Below are 21242 nucleotides of genomic sequence, written 5' to 3' on the forward strand. Positions count from 1 at the left end.
ACTCATCTGTCGAGCATTCCCTGAGAGAAGACAGGTGGGAATAATGTTGGCCAGGAGACACTGTTATACTTAAATGAAATTGTCACATTGACCTTTCCTTTCCTCCTCCTGGAATTACATATATGTATAGATGTATGTGGGCATAGATGCTTCCCTCACAGCACTAGCTAAAAACATAAAAAGAATATCTGATAGTTTGATATACAACCAGCACACCATATACGTCAGCACATGAATGTACGCACGCACACGTGTGTGCCCCCACACACTGACATGTGTATAAGATACACAAAGTAACAGATAAGGTACTCTGTAGTGTCCCTGTAGAAAGAGATTCTTTTGAGCAATTTGAGTTTGGTGAGTCCAAATAACAAACCCCGCAAAGAGAAAGTAGCTACATCCCCAAACTGGAAAAAAAAAAATCATGGATATTTGTCCATTTGTTATTTTTGATGAATATTTCCCATAGGTGTTTCTCATTTCATTACTATTATTATTGTTATTTCTGTTGTCATTATTTGCCACCACTCTCCTCCTCACTTGGCCATCATTCCTTACTAGGCACCTCCCCAGTTTTTCTTCCACTGGCTTCTAAGTGCCATTTTCCTGGAATCTATGCACGTTCTCTGAGCTCAACTGTCACTTTTCTATAATAACTACAAAACACACCCCTTCACAACAGACCTTTCCATTGAATTTGTAAATGTTCCATACATGCTTTGAACTACATATAAATAAAGCTGGAGAACAACAAAAAAACCTTGCAATAAAATTATTCCTTCTTTGCCATTTTCTCAACCATGGATGGCAGCACCATTCATACAAATAAACACGAAACCTGTAAGTCAGACTAAATTTTGCTTTCCCCGACACCCTAAATCTAACAGTGGTTAGTGATTTTCAGACTGAGCTACATTGGAATCCCCTGGAAAGTTTATAAGATACTCATGACTGAAATCTATATATTCTGATGTAAAACCTTATGAATCAATTCCCTCTTCAGTAGTCTCAGTGACATTGCTCAAGTTCAAGTTCATATCACTCATCTCCATTAATGTAACATAATGCCAGCTGGTTTTTCTGTTGCAAGCCTGTCTTCCCATACCCAGTCCCCTGAACATAAACATATAGGTGGTAATGATTAATTACAAATAAATATAAAGGACAAGTAAAATGCCTTGCTATATAGCTTTTGAATACTGTGTTTGAATGCAAAGGGAAAATGTATAAGCATATATAAATAAATATACATAACAAAGAAACATGTATACTCACTTTATATGTCACTCATCAGAGTTGTCATCATTTAGTTAGTTTGAGGTAGAGAGTATCAATTCACTTTATAAATAGCTAATATGTCTAAGTAAATTAAATTTTTATATTAAAGAATGAAAATACAGTCTTTTTCCATTATAGTATCAAGATGCTTTCACTGGAGAGGAAAGTCTAGTGGGATTGAGACATTTATAAGGCTTGATATAGAATATTCACAGACGTTTCCTTAAAGAGGTATTATATCAGTATAACTTTTTTAACAGGCTACCTTGTACAGACATATGCATTCACTTCCAACAACAATAACAAAAGACTAAAACCGTAAGTTTCAGGCAGTAGATAAGTTCTGGAGATCCAATGTACAGCATACTGAATATAGCCAAAGATGCTATTTTATAAACCTCCAAGTTGCTAAGAGCCTAGATCTTGAAGCTCTCAGCACAAAAAAAGAAATTATATTTATATGACCTGATGGGGGATGCTGGCTAACACTATGGTGTAATCATACTTCAATACATAAATGTACTAGACTGACACATTGTGTACCTTAAACTTATACAATGTTATATGTCAATTATAGCACCAAAAAAATAAATAATTTTAAAACAATGTGTTGTTGGTTACTAATTAATCAACATGGCTATTAATATGAGTTAATATGTCCCTCCAATTCTGGTGATTTGGGACCTAAGTATCAATGTTATATACAAATTTACCTTAGAAGCAATATTCAAATGCATATGATACAGTCATGCTATAAATGACATTAATATTATCCAAAGTCTTAAGAGCCAAGTCCTAAGATTTTTTCTATAGAAATTAAAGCTGAAGTCAATGAAGTCACAAAGATTTTCTTATTAAACTGAGATCCTACTCAGTATCAGTGATGCATATAATTGCTTAGAAAAAGGATAGACCTAAGGAATGATTTGAAAGTCACCAATGACAGAGATTGAGGATTAGGGATAGCCTGTTTACAAACCACAGAGATTGTATTTTACGTGTGTGGGTATCTCTACATCCTACACATACACACACCACACATACACACATACACCTACATATTGCATACACATAAATATATATTTTGTTCTTTGTAGAATTAAAAAATATATATATCCAGTCGGGTACGAAGAAAATTAAGACACTTCTTGATTGACTGACTATACATGTTGGATTTGTTCTCGCTAACTAGTGCCAGATCTTCATTGCATTTATTTATAACTGTTTTAGGATAAAGTTCAAGCCTTTGAGGTTCTCCAGAGTATCTAAACTAAGATTATGCCCAGGGATGAAGAAGAGAGTTTGCTCAGGGTTTTTCATTAAACACGAGCATTCTTTTTTTTTTTTTTTTTAAGATTTTATTTATTTATTTGAGAGAGAGAAAGAGAGAGTGAAAGAGAAAGAGCACAAGAGGGGTGAAGGGCAGAGGGAGAGGAAGACTCTCTGCCAAGCATGGAACCTGATGTGGGCCTCCATCTGGGGACAGATGAAGGGGACAGATGTCAGCCAAAGGCAGATGCCTAATCAACTGACCCTCCCAGCTGCCCCAACATGAGCATTCTTAATCTAGGTTGGGAGTCATGCTGAAGTAATAGCTACCCATTAGCATTTTCCCTGGCTATTCAATGGAATATAATTTCCTAAACTCACAAAGTGTAAAATAAATGTCTAAAAATGTAAGACTGATGAAAAAGATTAGAAGATTATTGTTGACCTAAATGACCCATTTTTGGGTGGGTATAAAGAGACTATTCACAGTGAGAGATATAAGAAAATCCATTTACAGGAAATTTAAAATTATACTAAGCAAATAGCACTATTCAATGGATTATGTGACTATGGTTTGAGGGAGGTGGGGTAAGACATCCCTTGCTCACCTCACATTTCCTCTAGGAATGGCTCATCAATAAAAATAACTAGACAAAATACTTTATATCATCTAAGTATACTATGATTATGTAATTATCTAATGAGATTTTATAAGTGGGAAGCTTTCAGTTTTTGCTTAAATGGGATATGCTATTTTTCCTAACATTTGACTCCTAACATACAGACCCTGAAGGCATTCTTTCACAGAGAGTTTACATGGCTCTACCAGTTTCCATGTCTTCACATTAGTAAATGTATATACCTGAGACTTTATCACATAGCCCTTTCTTCAACTGTACCGAGGATTTGAAGGGCTATGGGTTGTAATTTCAGTTTCATATGGTCCTCAAAATCTTGGCAAACAGTTAATGAATTTGGTTTAACTACAATTAAAAAGTTACAGCTGCATTTAGTTACTTGACAATTTTATATTGTTTGCTTACATATTTTTCCCTTTATTAATCTCTGCAGATGGAATTTTAGGAGAAACAAAAAAATGTGATCATCATGATACAGTCAACAATTTATTTTTTTCCTAGAGATTTTAGATTATGCAACCAAGGATTTCCCAGAGAAGCACTGTTGAGGTTCTGGTGCTAAGGGAGTATATTTATGCTAAAAAATGTATTTTTAAATGTTAATAGCATCTAAAACATACATACATACTTTGATCTTTCTATTTTAAAATAAAATGGAACCAAATATCATAATAATTTTCTAGCTAACAAAAACTAAATAGCAATCAAAATTTTCTTAATGTATATATATATCTATATATATATTTTTTTTATTAATGTGTCCCAACACTGACTTTACTGCACATTGCCCATTTTCTTCCATAACAATCACATGTTTGGAGAATTTTGATTACCTGATTCTAGGATAAACAATGAATGATGAAACATTCTTTTCCAGAAACCTTATTTTTTTCCAGTAAAGTCAGTAAGGTAGAAAACAAAACCTCTGTGTCTTGTAGAGGAGAAAAGGAAATAGAAGCCTCACTGAATCTCTAATATTGTTGAAAGGAACTTAAAAGGATCTGCCGATATATCCAGGTCAGTCTACAAATCAACACCAAGACCAGCCAAGTCCATGCAAAACTCATTCCTTCTCTGAACACTTAAACAGTTTTTTTTTTTTTTTTAAGTTTTTCTTATTTATATGACAGAGGTTGGGGGGGGAATACAAGCAGGGGGAGTAGGAATGGGAGAAGCAGGCTCCCCGTCGAGCAGGGGGCCTGATGCAGGACTTCATTCCAGGATCCTGGGATCATGACCTGAGCCGAAGGCAGACACTTAACGACTGAGCCACCCAGGTGCCCGAGCAGTCTTTTGTTTTAACACAAAAGCATTCTCAACGTATAGGCTAAATGACACCATCCCAGTTTATTTTTGTGGATATACATATTGAGGAAAAGGACAAAAAGCTTTAAAAAAAATCCAGCTGTATACTTATTTGGTGTTTCATACTAAAATCTGTCATGCTTCTTGTTGGAAAGGATGCTTTGCTCCCACATATAGAGAAATTTATTCTATTAGTGCTGTTTTCCACTTGAACCATTTTTAAGAAAAGTCAGCGTAAGCAGGAAGAAAGAGAAATCAAATTTTTCTGAGAAGTAGTAAGGGGTTTTTGGTTGTGTTCCATTGTTTTGTTATAAATCAAAATCTAGTTCACTTTGGGAGTGGGCTGCACTCATCTTCACGAGAGCATTTCTGGAGTACAAAACAAACAGAGGTACTGAGCTTAATTTAGAGCTGTGGCTCTTGGGAAATTACAAACCCATTCATAAGATTATGACTCTATACTGACACAGGCAGGCATTTTGCGTCAGTTGACAAAAATGATATCCTGACAGAATTTTAGAAGTTGTCTTGAAACATGACAGGTTTCAGGCTTCCTAAATTGAAGGCTATGAAAATAAGCACATGAATTCTCTACTTACTGAGATATCAAAAATACTGGCATCCTTTCATTCAATAAATATATTCAAAATATATTCCTTATATCCTTTTATTCAACATAGGTTTATTGTGAGCCTATGCTGTGTCAGACATTTTTCTAGGTGCTAGGGATAAAAAAGGTGATCAAGATTCATAAAATTCCCCACTTTCTTAAGCTCATATTCTATATAAGTGTAGAGTTCTATTTTATGAATAGAGTGTTTTAATTTTTTTATTTTTTTTAAGATTTTATTTATTTATTTGACAGAGATCACAAGTAGACAGAGAGGCAGGCAGAGAGAGAGGTAGGGAACAGGCTCCCCGCCAAGCAGAGAGCCCGAAGCGGGGCTCCATCCCAGGACCCTGGGATCATGACCTGAGCGGAAGGCAGAGGCTTTAACCCACTGAGCCACCCAGGCACCCCTGAATAGAGAGTTTTGGTTTTTTTTTAAGATTTTATTTATTTGACAGACAGATCACAAGTAGGCAGAGAGAGAGAGAGAGAGAGAGAGAGTGAGGAGGAGGCAGGCTCCCTGCTGAGCAGAGAGCCTGATTTGGGACTCAATCCCAGGACCCTGGGATCATGACCTGAGCCAAAGGCAGAGGCTTTAACCACTGATCCACCCAGGCGTCCCGTGAATAGAGAGTTTTAAATGAATATCCACAGTGATATCCTCATGGGTATGAAGATACATGCTCCTGTGGGATCACAGTTATTTATTGTGATCCTAAATAGAAACTTCCAGAACATTATTTTTGATTCTTCAGCAATTTTCAACCATTTCCTTATAATAATAAATTATCCAGATAATCAGAGGAATCAAACATTTTAAAACCATATGACTTCTAAGGGGCACATGTAAGTGATTCATAAACACATCAAAAGACAGACATCAGTAGTCATTAGGGAAATGCAAATTAAAACCATGATACCATTGCACACTCACTGAAACGGTTAGAATAAAAAAAAATGGCACATTCATACATTGCTGGTAGAAATATGAAATGGTGCAGCCACTTTGGAAAATAGTTTGCCAGTTCCCCAAGTGTTAAACATAGATATGACAATTTTATTTCGAGACATATACCCAGGAGGTGAAAGTCTATGTCCATGCAAAAAATTGTGCATGCATGGTCATGGCAACATTACTGGTAAAAGCCAAACAATGGAAACAACAGAAATATCTACCAATAGATAGATGGATAAACAAAATGTAGTATGTCCTCAGTATGAAATTCTGTTTATCAACAAAAAGCAACAAACTACTGATATATGTATAACATGGACGAATCTTAAGAACATTACACTAAGCAAAAGAAGCTGGATGCAAGTGGTCAAAAATTGAGTAATTCCACATCCAGAAAAGGGAAACTCTACAGAGACAGAAGTAGATTAGTGGTTGCCCGGGAAATGAGGGCTACTGGAAATAACAGTAAATGGCATAAGGGATGTTATTTGGGTGATGAAAATGTTCCAAACCGAAAGGTAGTAATGGCTGCAAAACTTGGTAAATTGTCAAAAATCATTGCCTTCCACCATTGCAATGAGTGAATCACATGATATGTAAAATACGACTCTAAGTTTATTTCAGAAAACACACTCTTTTAAGGAATGCACTTTCACCCAAGTGCATGCAAGAATATTTGCAATCTGACTTCCAAGATATAAACAAGCACCCACTTTCAGAATATAAAACCTTGCCAGTGTCTTACTTCTTTCAGTAGGAATTGCCATGGAGATTTCAAAACAGGCATGAAGATATCCTAGATTAAAAACACTGAAGAGCTTAGGTTCAAGCATAGGTTCAAGCCTATTACTTTTCCTCATCATATAAAATGTTAGAATAGTCATTATCATCAAGATCATAATACCTATGACAATGGCAATAAATGTGCTAAGTGTCTTATTTCATTATATCATTTCTTTTGGTGTTTTTGTTCCATTTTGGTTTATTTATATATTTAGTTAGGTTTTTTTTTTATCATGTTTTTTATTTTAATTCCAGCATAGTTAACATGTATTTTGTTTTATTTTTAAGTGCATTAATACAACAACCCTGTGGGTTAATTATGATTTTCATTTTTTACATGAGGAAACTAGGGGTTTTAAGAAGTGAAGTAAGCAGTCGCAGGTTGTTAACTTAGATTATAAATGGTGGGCCTGCCTGAACTCTTATTCTTACACTGCCTCCTGGCAAATAAGTATACAAACACGCACTGACATGCCAAATACTGTGAAACTTCTTGTTAATTAACTATTTTTATTGCTAACTCAGTCAGGTTTCCGTGGAAGTGAGCTCCAAATTTATTCAAAGATAAATTGACCTCATACTGGTCAGAATGGCTAAAATGAACAAGTCAGGAAACAATAGAAGTTGGCAAGGATACAGAAAATGGGGAAACCTCTCACACTTTTGGTGGGAATGCAAGCTGGTACAGCCAGCCTGGAAAACAGTATGGAGGTTCCTCAAGAAGTTAAGAAACAGAGCTACCCTATGACCCAAAAATTGCATGAAAAGGCATTTATCCAAAGGATACAAACATAATGATTCAAAGTGGCACATACACTCTAATGTTTATAGCAGCAATGTCCACAATAGCCAAAATATGGAAAGAGCCCAGATGTCCAGCAACAGATGAATGGATAAAGAAGATGTGGTACAGGAACACCTGGGTGACTCAGTCTGTTAAGTGGCTGCCTTTGGCTCAGGTCACGGTCTTAGGGTCCTGGGGTCGAACCTCATGTTGGGTTCCTTGCTCAGTGGTGAGTCTGCTTTTCCCTCTCTCTCTGCCCTCCACTCCTGCTCATGTTCTTGCTCTCAAATAAATAAATAAAATTCAAAAGATAAAAATAAAAAAATAGGTAAGCTGTAAGATGATATGTACACACACACACACACACACACACACACACACACACACACAGGAATACTATGCAGCCATCAAAAAGAATGAAATTTTACCATTTGCAATGATGTGAATGGAACTATAGTGTATTACATTAAGTGAAATAAGTCAGTCAGAGAATGACAAATACCGTATGATTTCACTCATATGTGGAATTTAAGAAACAATACAGATGATTATAGGAGAAGGGAAGGAAAAATAAAATAAGATAAAAACAGAGAGGGAAGCAAACCATAAGAGACTCTTATGCATCTGGAACAAAGTGAGGATTTCTGGAGGGGAGGTGGGGGGGTGGGCATTAAGGAGGACACTTGCTGTGATGAGCACTAGGTGTTACATGTAAGTGATCAATCACTAGATTCTACTCCTGAAACTGATAATACATTATATGTTAAATAACTTGAATTTAAATAAAATTTTCAAAAAAGAAAAAAAAACTAAAAAAAAAAAAAGATAAATTGAAAGGGAAGGAAAGCTCATGTTCTTGCTTTCCAATGTACAGGCTTTTTGATATATCATCAAGAGAGTAAGCACAATGAAACATGACAGATTTCTAGCTAACAACCCGTACTACATAAAATATTTAATAAATATCCATTCATGTGAATATTTTCCACATACAAAATATTTCTCCTTTAAAGCTCATCAATTTTTCAGATCCTGGTATGTTTACAAAGAGGTTTCAGGGAACCCTAGTGAGCTACACTCATTTTTCAAATTAGGTAAGACGCCATGTGTTCAGGGAAGGGGGCCTGTCCATGTTGCTGAAGAGTGATCTGAACTGTGGGCTATTCCAAGCACACAAACACAACACTAAGGGATATCAAATCACACAGTAGGAACCTTAGTCCTTTTGTGATTCTTTCACCTCTTCTGATTATATCAAGTAGGAAGCACTGGTTGGAAATGAGAGAAGTGTTGAGGCAGAACCATCACTTGCCAATCTCCATTTTCATCAAGTACACAGAAGGCCTTAGGGCCAGTCTTCAGAAAGCAGCTGTATTCAGCTGGCATTTAATAACGCATCTTGTTGTCATTGCATTGTGATTTATGGTGTGTGTGCTGGTTTTCAACGAACAGTAATGATATCAAATTCCTTTACAACAAAACTGATAAAACAGTGAATAACTTTAAAGGGAAATATTCAGGCTGGTACAGGTGTTCCATGGAGATGGCTAAAATCGTGATGGTACTATGGGAATGACAGAAGTTTGGGATGGACTCTGAGGCGATGCTTATCAAATCTGGTCACGCCCTCAGAGTATTGAAGAACTGCATCAAAACTAGGAATGTTAGACGTCACCACAGTTAAACAGCTGTTCGGGTCATCGGAGGGCTGGCTCCTCTCGTGGCTTCAGAGAATCACTTAGGGTGTTGAAAACAAGGTAACCAGTTTACCACCTACACGTTCAGGGCTTGCCTTGGGCAAACTCCTGGGAGTCAGGTCTTTGCTTCTCCAGCTCTTCACCTCTCCACATGCCCTTAAGCTACCACGTGCTTTCTTCGCTTTCCTCCATCAAATCCTACACATAGATCCTTTATTCACACTATGGTACAAAGGCTCTGTAACTGTATGGTTTGCTACTGAACTCCCCAGTGTTTGATTTTTCACCTGGATCAGAGCATAAAGGTGCAGGCAAGTTCTTTTTAGATTGTTCTAAAATTTCAGGCCCATTTCAGCAGGTAGGAAAGAATATATTTTACACATTAACAATATAGCCCAGAAAATAAATTCTCTTTCACAGTAGCTTAAGAACAGCTCAGCTGAGTCAGAACAAATGTGTTACTTCCAATAAGGCCATGAGGTTGATTTTTTTTCTCTCATTTCATATATAAGAAAACTATCACTTCTAAGGGTACACATTCCTGTACCCTATGGTCTGGCTAGTATTTTCCAATTTATGATTAGAGAACCATGCATATAAGAATTACTTGGGGGGCGCCTGGGTGGCTCAGTGGGTTAAGCCGCTGCCTTCGGCTCAGGTCATGATCTCAGAGTCCTGGGATCGAGCCCCGCATTGGGCTCTCTGCTCAGCAGGGAGCCTGCTTCCTCCTCTCTCTGTCTGCCTCTCTGCCTGCTTATGATCTCTCTGTCAAATAAATAAATAAAATCTTAAAAAAAAAAAAAAAGAATTACTTGGGAATTATTTGAAATTCAAATTCCGATACATCGTCCAACCTTTTATAATCTCAGTGAGAGCCGGTGGGGTGTAAGCTTCTGAACCTAGAGACACCTCTCTGGGTCATCCCTATGCAAACTAATATTTGAGAAGCTCTACTGTCTATAGTGCCCCCCCCAAGTCTACTTTTTATAACGTAGGTCAGAAATACTCAAAGCTATATTGCTACTCAGAAGATAAAAATTAAAATATGTGTCTGGCTTTTCTACCTTCTAAGTTTTAGACCTTTTAAAAAAAATTTATCTCTGTAGAATTGCAGTTTGTTTAGAGATCCTAATTCAGTCACCAAAATAAATAAAAAAATGAGCAAGATGGTAGAAGAAAAGAAAGAGGGTAAAGACAAAATGAACAGAGTATGTGGGAAGGATGTCTGGGGTCCCAGGGACAGCACTTACGGGATTTTGGACAAAATGTGTAAAATCATTGGCTTCTATAGCCTTCTGTCCTTGCTCTTTTAAACACGTGTGTTATAAGCGCATAGTTTTTTTGTTGTTGTTGTTTTGTTTTTTTGTCGCTGAACAATTAATGCTCTGATGGTGACACATGGACATTCTTGATCCTGCCTTCCCAGCAATTGCAAAATGTATCTTTTTAACAGCTGAGGCCACCTGGAGAGTTTTGGAAATTAAAGAACATTCCGCTTCTAATCTGATTTTACACATTCTGTATTTCATTTTTATCCCCTCAAAGTGGGGAAATTTAATATAAAATGTTATATTTTAATTTGTTTTCATTTCTGAACAGAAATAATAAAGAAAAGAATGGTTAGGAACTTTGATATCTGCTGTTTTTTACATTTGACATCAACTGATAAAATATAAATTCTTTCTGATCAATGAAAATGTCCTTTCTCACAAAATTCACTTTGGTCAAGGAGTCTGTGGGAATATGTCATCTAACTGCAGGAACAAAAAGTCATGTATACATAAAAGTCTTAAACTTGAACCTCAGACCTGGAAAATAGCATGAGGTAACTGAAGAATAGAAAGTGCATTGTTTAATAAAAGCTGGTCCATGTGCCTGAAACCTCTCTAAATTTAAATAATGTGTGTTCCAAATTTCTTTTTCTCAATTTTTTTCTCCATAGAACAACATACTTCTTCTCATTCAAATATGATATAATATCTTCCAAATGGATCCCTAGCTTCAAAAGCACAGGCGGATGATGACTTACTACATAGTCCTTGAAACCATGTTTGTGAAAAACACTTAGTGACATGGTAGTTGTTCCTGATACAATGTTAACAAGGAAAGGCAAGATGTAAAAACTGTGTGATTCTAATACTTTGTATATATACCTGCCTGTATTTAGATGCATCTGTATTTTTTAAGTTCCACACATCTACTTATTTATACATTAAGACATAGCAAGAGCTCCCTGGCTTGTTTACTTTTGAAATATACATCCCCCCTTCTTATGTTCTATGTTCTAAATTGTATACAAAATGTTATAATTTAAAATATGCAACATGGACGGGACTGGAAGAAATTATGCTGAGTGAAATAAGTCAAGCAGAGAGAGTCAATTATCATATGGTTTCACTTATTTGTGGAGCATGACAAATAACATGGAGAACAAGGGGAGATGGAGAGGAGAAGGGAGTTGGGGGAAATTGGAAGGGGAGGTGAACCATGAGAGACTATGGACTCTGAAAAACAATCTGCAGGGTTTGAAGCGGCTGGGGGTGGGAGGTTGGGGGAACCAGGTGGTGAGTATTAGAGAGGGCACGGATTGCATGGAGCACTGGGTGTGGTGCAAAAACAAGGAATACTGTTATGCTGAAAATAAAAAAATAAAATAAAATAAAATACGATCTTAATAATATTTTTATTAATTTTTAATAACACCTTATACTGTTATACTTTTTTAAAGTTATTAAGAAAGTTTGCTTTAAAAATCAAATTTTAAGGCATAATATTGGAACTTCAGTAACTTTAGTCCTAATATTAAAATTAGAGATTATTTTTGCAGAATTCCTGTGCAAATTTCTTTGTATATTTTAACATGTATGGAGATGAAAGCTACATCTTGATTCTTTGTGAGATAGAAGCACTATGAGGGTACACAGGGGAATATACTTCTCACTTTTTCTCATACTTCATAATGAAAAATTTCTGTCTTTCGTTTTACATCTTAATAGCTATTGAAAACATTATACACAGTCTATATTTTTAAACTTATACTCCTTAAAAAATCATTTTGGGGGCGCCTGGGTGGCTCAGTGGGTTAAAGCCTCTGCCTTCGGCTCAGGTTATGATCCCAGAGTCCTGGGACGGAGCCCCTGGGGAACTTACTTAAAAGCAAGTCCGGGGAAACCAGTCCCAGGTAACAAAGCCCAAATACAAGGGTGGGTCAGGTCAAGTGGAGATAACGGCCTGAATGCAGGGATGAGTCGGGTCAGGTGGAAACATCCAATCAGTAAAGCTTGCATACTATCTCCCTAGCTACCAAGGAGTGTGGGTCCCGCCTTTTGGGTGCCAATTCTGACTAAGGTGATAGGCTAGTTCAAATAGCTACCATGGGGTGCACTGTAGTTCAATTGGCCACCTGTGTATGACCTAGCATGACTGTGCAGCTTTCTCTGTGTGTTACAATCTCATTCGCCACCTGTGTGTGGCCAGGCCCAACCACATGGCCTTTGCTCTATAAAAGTTAGTCTGGAAAGCAGGGAGGGGTTGCCCTCTCTGTAAGGGGCGTCCCCGACCAGTCTATTTCATAGTCGGTTTGATTTTTGATTCTTGGCGCGAAATAAAGCTTTGCTTGACCTTTGCTTTGTATCAGTCTCGCTCCTTTGACCATGGACCCATTATTGGGGGAACCCAACAATAAGAGAACTGACTTTGTCTTTTTCACCTAGAACAGGTGTTTAAGTGTCTAAGACATACTAAACACTCCAATATTATCTGTTGAATGAATGAGATAGACTGTCTCCAAAGGTGATTGTCAGTAATTCATGTCACTCCTTCTACCAAGAGGTAGAACCAATTTTTAATCTCTTTTCATCTGAACTGCCCTTACAATTTACTTTGGACCAACGGTATGCAGTGGATGTGACGCTGTACCAGTTCTGGGCCTAACCCTTCACAGGCCTTAAGGCTTCCATGCTTACGGTCTTTCAGTCCCAAGATACTGTGTAAAAATTCTGGTTAAAGAGAAAAGCCCTGTAGGACACAAGACTTCAGAGAGAAAGAGAGAGGCTCAGCCCACCATTAGCCATTTCAGTGGGCTGAGCGTCAGCACCAGGCTTGGAAGGTAGCTCTCTTGGCTACGGCAGCTACATTAGATCATGTCAACTGATACCATGTCTTTGCCAAGCACTGCGCAAATGCAGAATCTGAAACAGTTGCTCTTGGTTTTATACCCAAAAGGTTGGACTGGTTTGCTATGCAGCAAGAGCTCCCTGAAACAGTCCCTGGAACCAAAGATTGGGGGCAGCCACAAAGAAACTCTAATGTAAAGCACTGGCTTTTTCCCGTCAGTGTTGGACAGTTGTGAGGAGACTATCAGAACTGGAAAAGCAACAAGAAAATTGCTATTAGTAGCTAGAGAAAGATGAGCCTGCAGAGCTTATTAAACCGTGATGGAAAAATTTGCAAGGGTATCAGCTGCCTTGCAGAAAATGTTCGAATGTTCGCAAGGGTATCAGCTGCCTTGCAGAAAATGTTCGATGAAGCTAATTAGAAACTGTTCAGCTCTGAAGAAGAATTTGGAGAAACTATAGTGGCCCCGGGACAGTGTCTCCAGCTGGTGAAATCTTCTCAAAGTAAGAAATGGCACCAGGGCAAAGATAAAATCCAGGGTGCTACCAGTAAAACATTACCTGAAGGTCAAGACCAGATGGTGGTCGGAGACTCATTAAAACCTCTGAAAGACTGAAGGTAGCACCTCACAGATTCTCTCAGCAATACACAAATATTTAGAAAGAATCTTAAGATTATTCCATAAAATGCTGACTCATAGACCCCATAAGGCAGGACCTGATTCACAGGGATTTATGGGTGTGACTTTGTTTCAGCAAGAGGATTTCAATTTGACACTTCCAAGGTATTTAAAGACAGGGCAGCTTGGGATAAAAGGGGTGGTACCAGTTCAAAATGAAAAAAGAAGTTTTGAGATCCCAACTTTCTATGCGTAGGAAGTGGCTGAGAAACTACTCCTAAAAAAAGTGAACCATTTCTTGGGGGGTGGGGCGTGGGTACAAGTCTTACGGAGCAAAACCAGGGTTCCAGAGAAGATCAAAGAGTAGAGAAGAGTCAAAGATTAAAGAACCAAGCCCTAACCTAGGCACATTTCCCACCTTCCCACCACCCAGAAGAGGGGCCCTGAGAACACGTGTCCAGCAGGAGTTCAGAATTATGGATGGAAATCCAGTCACAGTCTTTGCAGAGTGACAGGTATCATATCAGCTATTAAAAATGAGAAAACTAGTTAACTATCTGAAACAAGTTTTTTTAAGATATTGGACAGTAGTGCAAAAATATGACCCTTGAGAGGATGGAATCAAATAAGGTAAATCTCAGGATTACTCCAGACTTGCGCATCATCACGTGCCTGAGCGTGGGACAGAGACGGGAACCCTAAAGAGGGAACAGCAGTCTCACTCAGCCCAGGAGACAGAGTTTACAGGTTGGAGAGGTTGAAGCAGCTAGCATTTGTGATGCAGACCACGAGAGAGGAGGAAGCTTTGTACAAAACGACTTCTTGAAATCACATATATGTCTTCTTGAGTCTTCATCTAAATACCAACACGAGCCAGCAGAGGGCAACACTCTAAGGGGATAAACCCACAACAACTACCAGGGAAAGAACCACCATCAGGATTAACAGAGTGTAAAAAGAAATTCTTAAAGGAGAGAAAATCAATGGCGCTAAAACTGGTTCTTTTTAAGGTATAATGAAATTGGTAACACATAAATGGACTGATTAAGAAAAAAATGATGCGGGGCACCTGGGTGGCTCAGTGGGTTAAGCCTCTGCCTTCGGCTTGGGTCATGAACCCAGGGTCCTGGGATTGAGCCCAGCATCATCAGGCTCTCCACTTAGCGGGAAGCCTGCTTCCCCTCCTCCCCCTCTTTCTCTCTGCCTGCCTCTCTGCCTCCTTGTGATCTCGGTCTGTCAAATAAATAAATAAAATCTTTAAAAAAAAATGATGTAATATGATTACTTTTGTAATATAAAAGTAAAGGAAAGGACTTCACTGAAGAGTCTACAGACATTACAAAGAAAGAGAATATTATAAACAACTTTGTGATAATAAATTTGAAAAATTATATGGAACAGAAAAATGTCATAAAAGAGACAAATTAACAAAACTGACACAAGAAGAATTAGCAAAGCCATTTCTAAAAACTTCCCCATGAAGATAACTTCAGGACTAGAAGAAATCACCGGTAAATTTTACCAAGGATTTATGGAGGGAAATGATACAAAATACACCTACTTTTTCAGAAAAATAGAGGTAGAGGGGACAACTAATAGGGGGGCCAGAATTTCTCTGATAACGAAACTAGTTGAAGATACTGCAAGAAATCTACAGGTCAATACCCTTGATGAAGATAGGTCCCCAAATCCTTACCAAATTATTTGTAAGTCAGATACAGCAAGATATAAAAAGAGTAATGCATCACAAGCAAATATGGCTTATCCTAGCAACATAAAGTTGCTTTGACATTTGAAAATAAAATAATGTAATTCAGGACATTAACATCACAAACGGGAAGGATTAGATAATTTCTACAATAAATGAAGAGAGAAAGGAATTCTATAAAATTTAATTCTCATTCATTACTGAAAATGTTCGCTAACTAGAAATAAAAGGACATTTTCTAACCTCATAAAGGTTATCTACAGAAAACCTATACACCATCACACGTAGAAGTGAAAGACTAAAAACCTCCCCTTACCTACAAGAGAAGTATGTCCACTCACTACTATGGTAGACAAGTTCTTATCAAGTACCAACAGGCAAGAAAAACAAATAAGAGGCTTATATATCGAAAAGGAAGAAACAAAACTCACACTGTGTACAATCAACAAGGTTAGATTATCCTAATCCTAAGGGAACTACAGAAGTCTTGTTAGCACTAATAAATGAACTCTCCAAGTCTGCAGGACCAAAGATCTAGATATAAAAAAAATCAACTGTATTCGGATAATCGAGCAGAGAGCAATTAGAAAATTAAATATTGAAAACAATACTATTTACAGGAGTACCTGTAAATAGTAATAGTTAAGGATAAATTTAACAAAATGGAGCAAGATCTGAACATTATAAAATACAAACGTTGCTGAAATGTAGAAAATCCTAATGAAATGGAGAGATGCGCCATGTTCACAGATTGGAAGTTTTCATATTTCTAAGATGTCAGTTTTCTCCTAGTTGATTTCTGGAGTCCATGACATTTCAGTCAAAATCCTCACAGATTTTTTGGTACAAATTGACGAGCATATGCTAATTTTTTTTTGTTTTTAAACTGGAGAAGTAAATGACCTAGAACAGGCAAAACAATCTTGAGAAGGAACAAAGTTAAGGGATTTACTCAACTTGATTTCAAGACTTTACAGCTGTGGTGATTTTCTCTAAAAAGAGCCACTCACAAATCTTCTTCCTCTTTAAGTGTTTGCCCCTCTTTCCATCAAGGGGCAGAGTTTATTTCCCTTATCCATAAATGTAGGCTGGCCTGTCTTGTGACTTGCTTTGACCAACAGACTGCACTGGAAATCATTCTGTCCCCTGGACTTAAGACTTGTGAGGCTTACAAACTGCCATCTTCATTTTCTTGGAAACCTGAGGTATCATGTCACTAAGTCTGACTAATCTGCTAGAGATAAAGGCCATGTGCAGAGCAGCTATATTAGATGTTAGATTCATAGAGAGGTGGCGAGGGGGAGGGAAGGGTTGGCAGACAGGGCGAGGGCATGTGGGAGGAGGGGAAAGGAAGGAGGAGAGCAAGCCAAACAAGGTCCAAGCAGCCTCCAGCCATGTCTGCCATCTTGGACAAGGCTCAGGACATCTGAATAAAACTGTCCTGGATTCTTTAGACCTAACTGACCTCATGAATCAACTTTATGTGCAGGAGAAAGGAGCCTATCCTGGCCAACTCCTGCCCAAACTGCAGAACCATAAGCAATAACTGGTTGTTATTACTTAAGTCACAAATTTCTGGCATGGTTTATTACACAGGTGTAGAAACCTGAAACACTGAATGACTGAGCAAATGAAAGACACTCTCCTTTTCTTCACAGGATGCTAGCAGCATTACCATATTGTGCTAACATTTAAATACTCTCCAACTCTTCTCTATAGGTTTTCTAGTTGACAGGTATCTTCTGTAATTACTCTTTAGAAATTAAAAGATAAGGAGATTTTTATGTAGCATGAAACGATCAGGTAATTAAAAGATCTGTCAGATTAAATTTCTGATTAAAGATGTTATGGATGCTTATTGGAATCACAATATTAAAAAAAAATCACTAGTTTTCCACAAAATCAATGTTTATCTTTTGTTACATTTTCTTCAGTCTATTTATGCACTGATGTACTTCATATAAAAGAAAATAAATACTTTCTTATAAGTAAGATAATATTTTCTATAAAGACTGCACACTATTTCATTGTCAGCTCAGTTATTAAGAACATGGTTTGGAGATAATTGCTTATAGGACATATCTTTTTTTATAGGATCTTAAAACTTATAAAATATCCCTCCCTTCTCTCGTATTAGTGAGATTCTTATTATAAGAACCAAACTGTAAATGCCTATAGCAAAATAATTTTTAATAAATATACTTTTCTATAATGTCATCTGCATATAGAATAGGCTATATATAAGAAAAAAAGCCTTTGGTACGTATCAATGTCACATGAAGTTCATTGTAGAAGGTGTTGTTTATCCCATTATATGATATTTTATTATGAGGATCCCACTGACAAATTTCTTTTAATTTTGGAAATTGAAAGAATTTTAAAAAATCAAAAATTACGTATCTTTTAGATAAACCATTGTGTGTATCCTGTGAATAGGCCTGAATTTACAACTACTGTTTAGGTTTTCTTTTTCAAAGTACGGAATAAGATATGGGGCTCCCCTGCCAAAGGATAGCTGTATTTTTTTTTTTTTTTAAAGATTGTATTTATTTATTTGACAGACAGAGATCACAAGTAGGCAGAGAGGCAGGCAGAGAGAGAGGGGAAGGGAAGCAGGCCCCCTGCTAAGCAGAGAGCTGGACGGACTCAGGGCTCGATCCCAGGACCCTGGGATCATGACCTGAGCTAAAGGCAGAGGCTTTAACCCACTGAGCCACCCAGGCGCCCCAAGATAGCTGTATTTTTGAAATTTGCTCTCCTTGGTTTTGAATTCATTTCTTTGCCTCCACATTTAATTTTTATCTTTCAGACATAAATTATGAATGCCTATAAACTGTCCGTAATACCTTTTGTAAACAGGTAGGATTTTAATCAATTTAATTGATCATATCTTACTTTTCCATTTAGTATTTTTCCAAAATTTTAATAACTGCATAACATTTTATTATATTAATGCACTATTATTTAATTAACCATACTCCAGTGCTAGAGATAATAGATTAGTGTTCACTTTTTACTTCATAAAGATTGTAATAAGCAACTTTGCACTTCAGTTGTTTTCCACAGATCTGATTTTTTTCTAGAATGAGAATTTCCTGCTAAAATAGTCTTGAAATATGTTACTAAATTTCTTTAGAAAGATTATAATCATTTGCACTCTCACCACCAGGGTGCCTACCTTAACATACCTTGCCAGCATTGAATACTGCCATTGCTCAAGATTTTGTTAATGTGACTACTGGGAGGGCATTAAATGATTTAATGTGCATTTCTTGGATTATCAGCAAAAGCCCATATTCCCAAAAACGCTTCCTTTGTCTTGTAGCACGTATTCAAGTGTCTTCCTGTCTGTCTGTTCCATAGATCTGTGTCTATCCATGTACTAATGCTATGTTTTCAAAGAGAAAAATACCTAGTATGCAATTTTCAATTTTCAAGAACAAGACAATTCTTATCCACAACACCAATACTGAGAATCTCTCTCAAGGAAAAAATCCAAAAATAGAAAATATTTATGTAAATGGTTATCCTCTACAACATTATTTATAGTAGTAATAAATGTGATGACATAAATGTCCCTACTGTTGAAATAGTTGTGAAACTATATGCTTAAAGAGTGTAATATTAGATATGAAAATCATGCTTATGGAGGTTGCCAACCATTAAATATTCAGTTAAAATATATTGTAATATTGGGGTATTTCAAATATTAATATGAAAAACACCTGCTACATTATGCTAAATTGATATTAGGATAAAAAATATTATTTTCTCCTAATTAAAAAAGTGAAGAGAAGGAGGTAACTTACAAAATATTGCTATAAGTATTTAACTCTTAATTAGTGGAATTATGGATGTTTATATGCTCTTTCCTGGAACTTCCATTATTCCCTGAATTTCATACATGCTATACTGCTAATCTACTCTAGATGAAGGCAAAACTATATATTTAAAAATACAATGCTTTTATAATTATTATTATTAAAAAGTTATTCTAATTCCATTGCCTATATTCCAATCTCTGCTTATTAATACTTTTACTATCTCTTAGCTGAAGGAATTAGAAAAAAAAACACTGAACAGAAGACTCCTAATTTAAAAGTTCACTTTTCTGATGCAAAAGGTTAACATGGTATTAAATTAGGACCAAAGCAAATGAATAAATGATCATGTTTTAAGAGGAACAAAAAGTATCGAGGAGAAGGACATCTCAAGTGTTAAATTTTTGACTCTAAATTAGTAAAAACAATCCACCCTGGTGTGTGGCTATATAATCTGTATTCTAAAACCATCATAACATCAATTAAGGTTCTATGGTCTCAGCTCACTACATTCCTTCTGTTCAATTTGGATTTCTCAGGGCAGAATGATTAGTGAGATCTTGAACTCTACCTGTCAAATGACGGCTTCTCTCCACAGTCAAAGGCATCCTGGAGCTCCTTAACGAGGTTAGCCTGGCCTGGCAGCCGGAAGAGACCCTCTTCTTTCAGCCCCCTTTGTCGGATAAAGTCCACACACTGCTCCACCAACATTGGGGCCAGACGATTCCCATATCTCTTCTCAAAACGGACAGTGTCCTCCAGCTTCTGTCCAAAAATGCCTGGAGAAACAAAGGATCACAGTGAATTTGAGGAATTTCTATCACCCCACCTGGTTACTTTAAAACAAAACAAAACAAAACAAAACAAAACAAAAAACAACTCAATATAAAGGGAAAACAAAGATAGAAAGGCTGGCAAGCATTTTACAATGGGGACTTCACATTTTTACAGAATCAAATCCACACTACACAATTCTTTGAAGGAAAAGGCTTTGCCTTATGCTGCCCTTCCCCCCTAATACTCCATATTTAGCCCCACACCTAACAGACACGTGAAGTTGGAGATAGCCACCTTGATATAAGAGACACTGTAATGAATAAAAGTTTGGTTTTGGGTTTTCTTTTTCTCCCGCTTGGGAAATGAATCGTATGGAAGAAATATTCTGCAGAGAATAGTCAAATTCTACTTTTTGCTATACTTGAACTTTCTGTCCAGTTATCATTTAGTGTAACTGTTGCTCATTTCTCTGTTCACCTTTTGTTTTCAAACAAGGAATGATGCCATGATTGTAATCAAAGTGATAAAACCAGGTAAAAATGCCCAGAATCTTCATCTGCATGAAATATGTCAGGCTGCAATATTTCATCTTTTATTAAATATTTATTTTATATTATTTATTTAAATAAATGATTTAAATATTTATTTTCTATTATTATATTACTTTTTTTGAAAGGGAAAAATCTGACTCATGAAGTAGTGCCTATACCAAAAGCAAGGCAGCAGAATCCCGGCAATTTGCCCCTGACAGATGGGAAAGCCTCCTTTATCACACATTATCTAGAACTGCCAGCCCACAGTAGTGTTTTAGCCAGTTTTAATCAGTCTTATGAATGATTTTTAAATAACCACAAAGAATGAATTCCTTGTTGCATGCATTTG

The 21242-nt window shown here is 36.8% G+C and overlaps 1 protein-coding gene across 8 annotated transcripts in view; it reads right to left on the minus strand.

Annotated features, from left to right (window-relative positions):
- The window catches only part of LOC111153929 (Rho GTPase activating protein 24), a 501171-nt gene that overhangs the window by 32409 nt on the left and 447520 nt on the right, over positions 1-21242 (minus strand). For all 8 annotated transcript variants that reach the window (XM_022513262.1, XM_022513253.1, XM_022513280.1 and 5 more), the window contains one exon: positions 20155-20362. In XM_022513262.1, coding sequence (XP_022368970.1) covers positions 20155-20362 — 208 coding nt within the window. The remainder of the gene's footprint in view (positions 1-20154; positions 20363-21242) is intronic.

This window comes from Enhydra lutris, unplaced genomic scaffold, assembly GCF_002288905.1.
Source record: "Enhydra lutris kenyoni isolate GAN:26980312 unplaced genomic scaffold, ASM228890v2 scaffoldscaffold3, whole genome shotgun sequence".
NCBI classification, from domain to species: domain Eukaryota; kingdom Metazoa; phylum Chordata; class Mammalia; order Carnivora; family Mustelidae; genus Enhydra; species Enhydra lutris.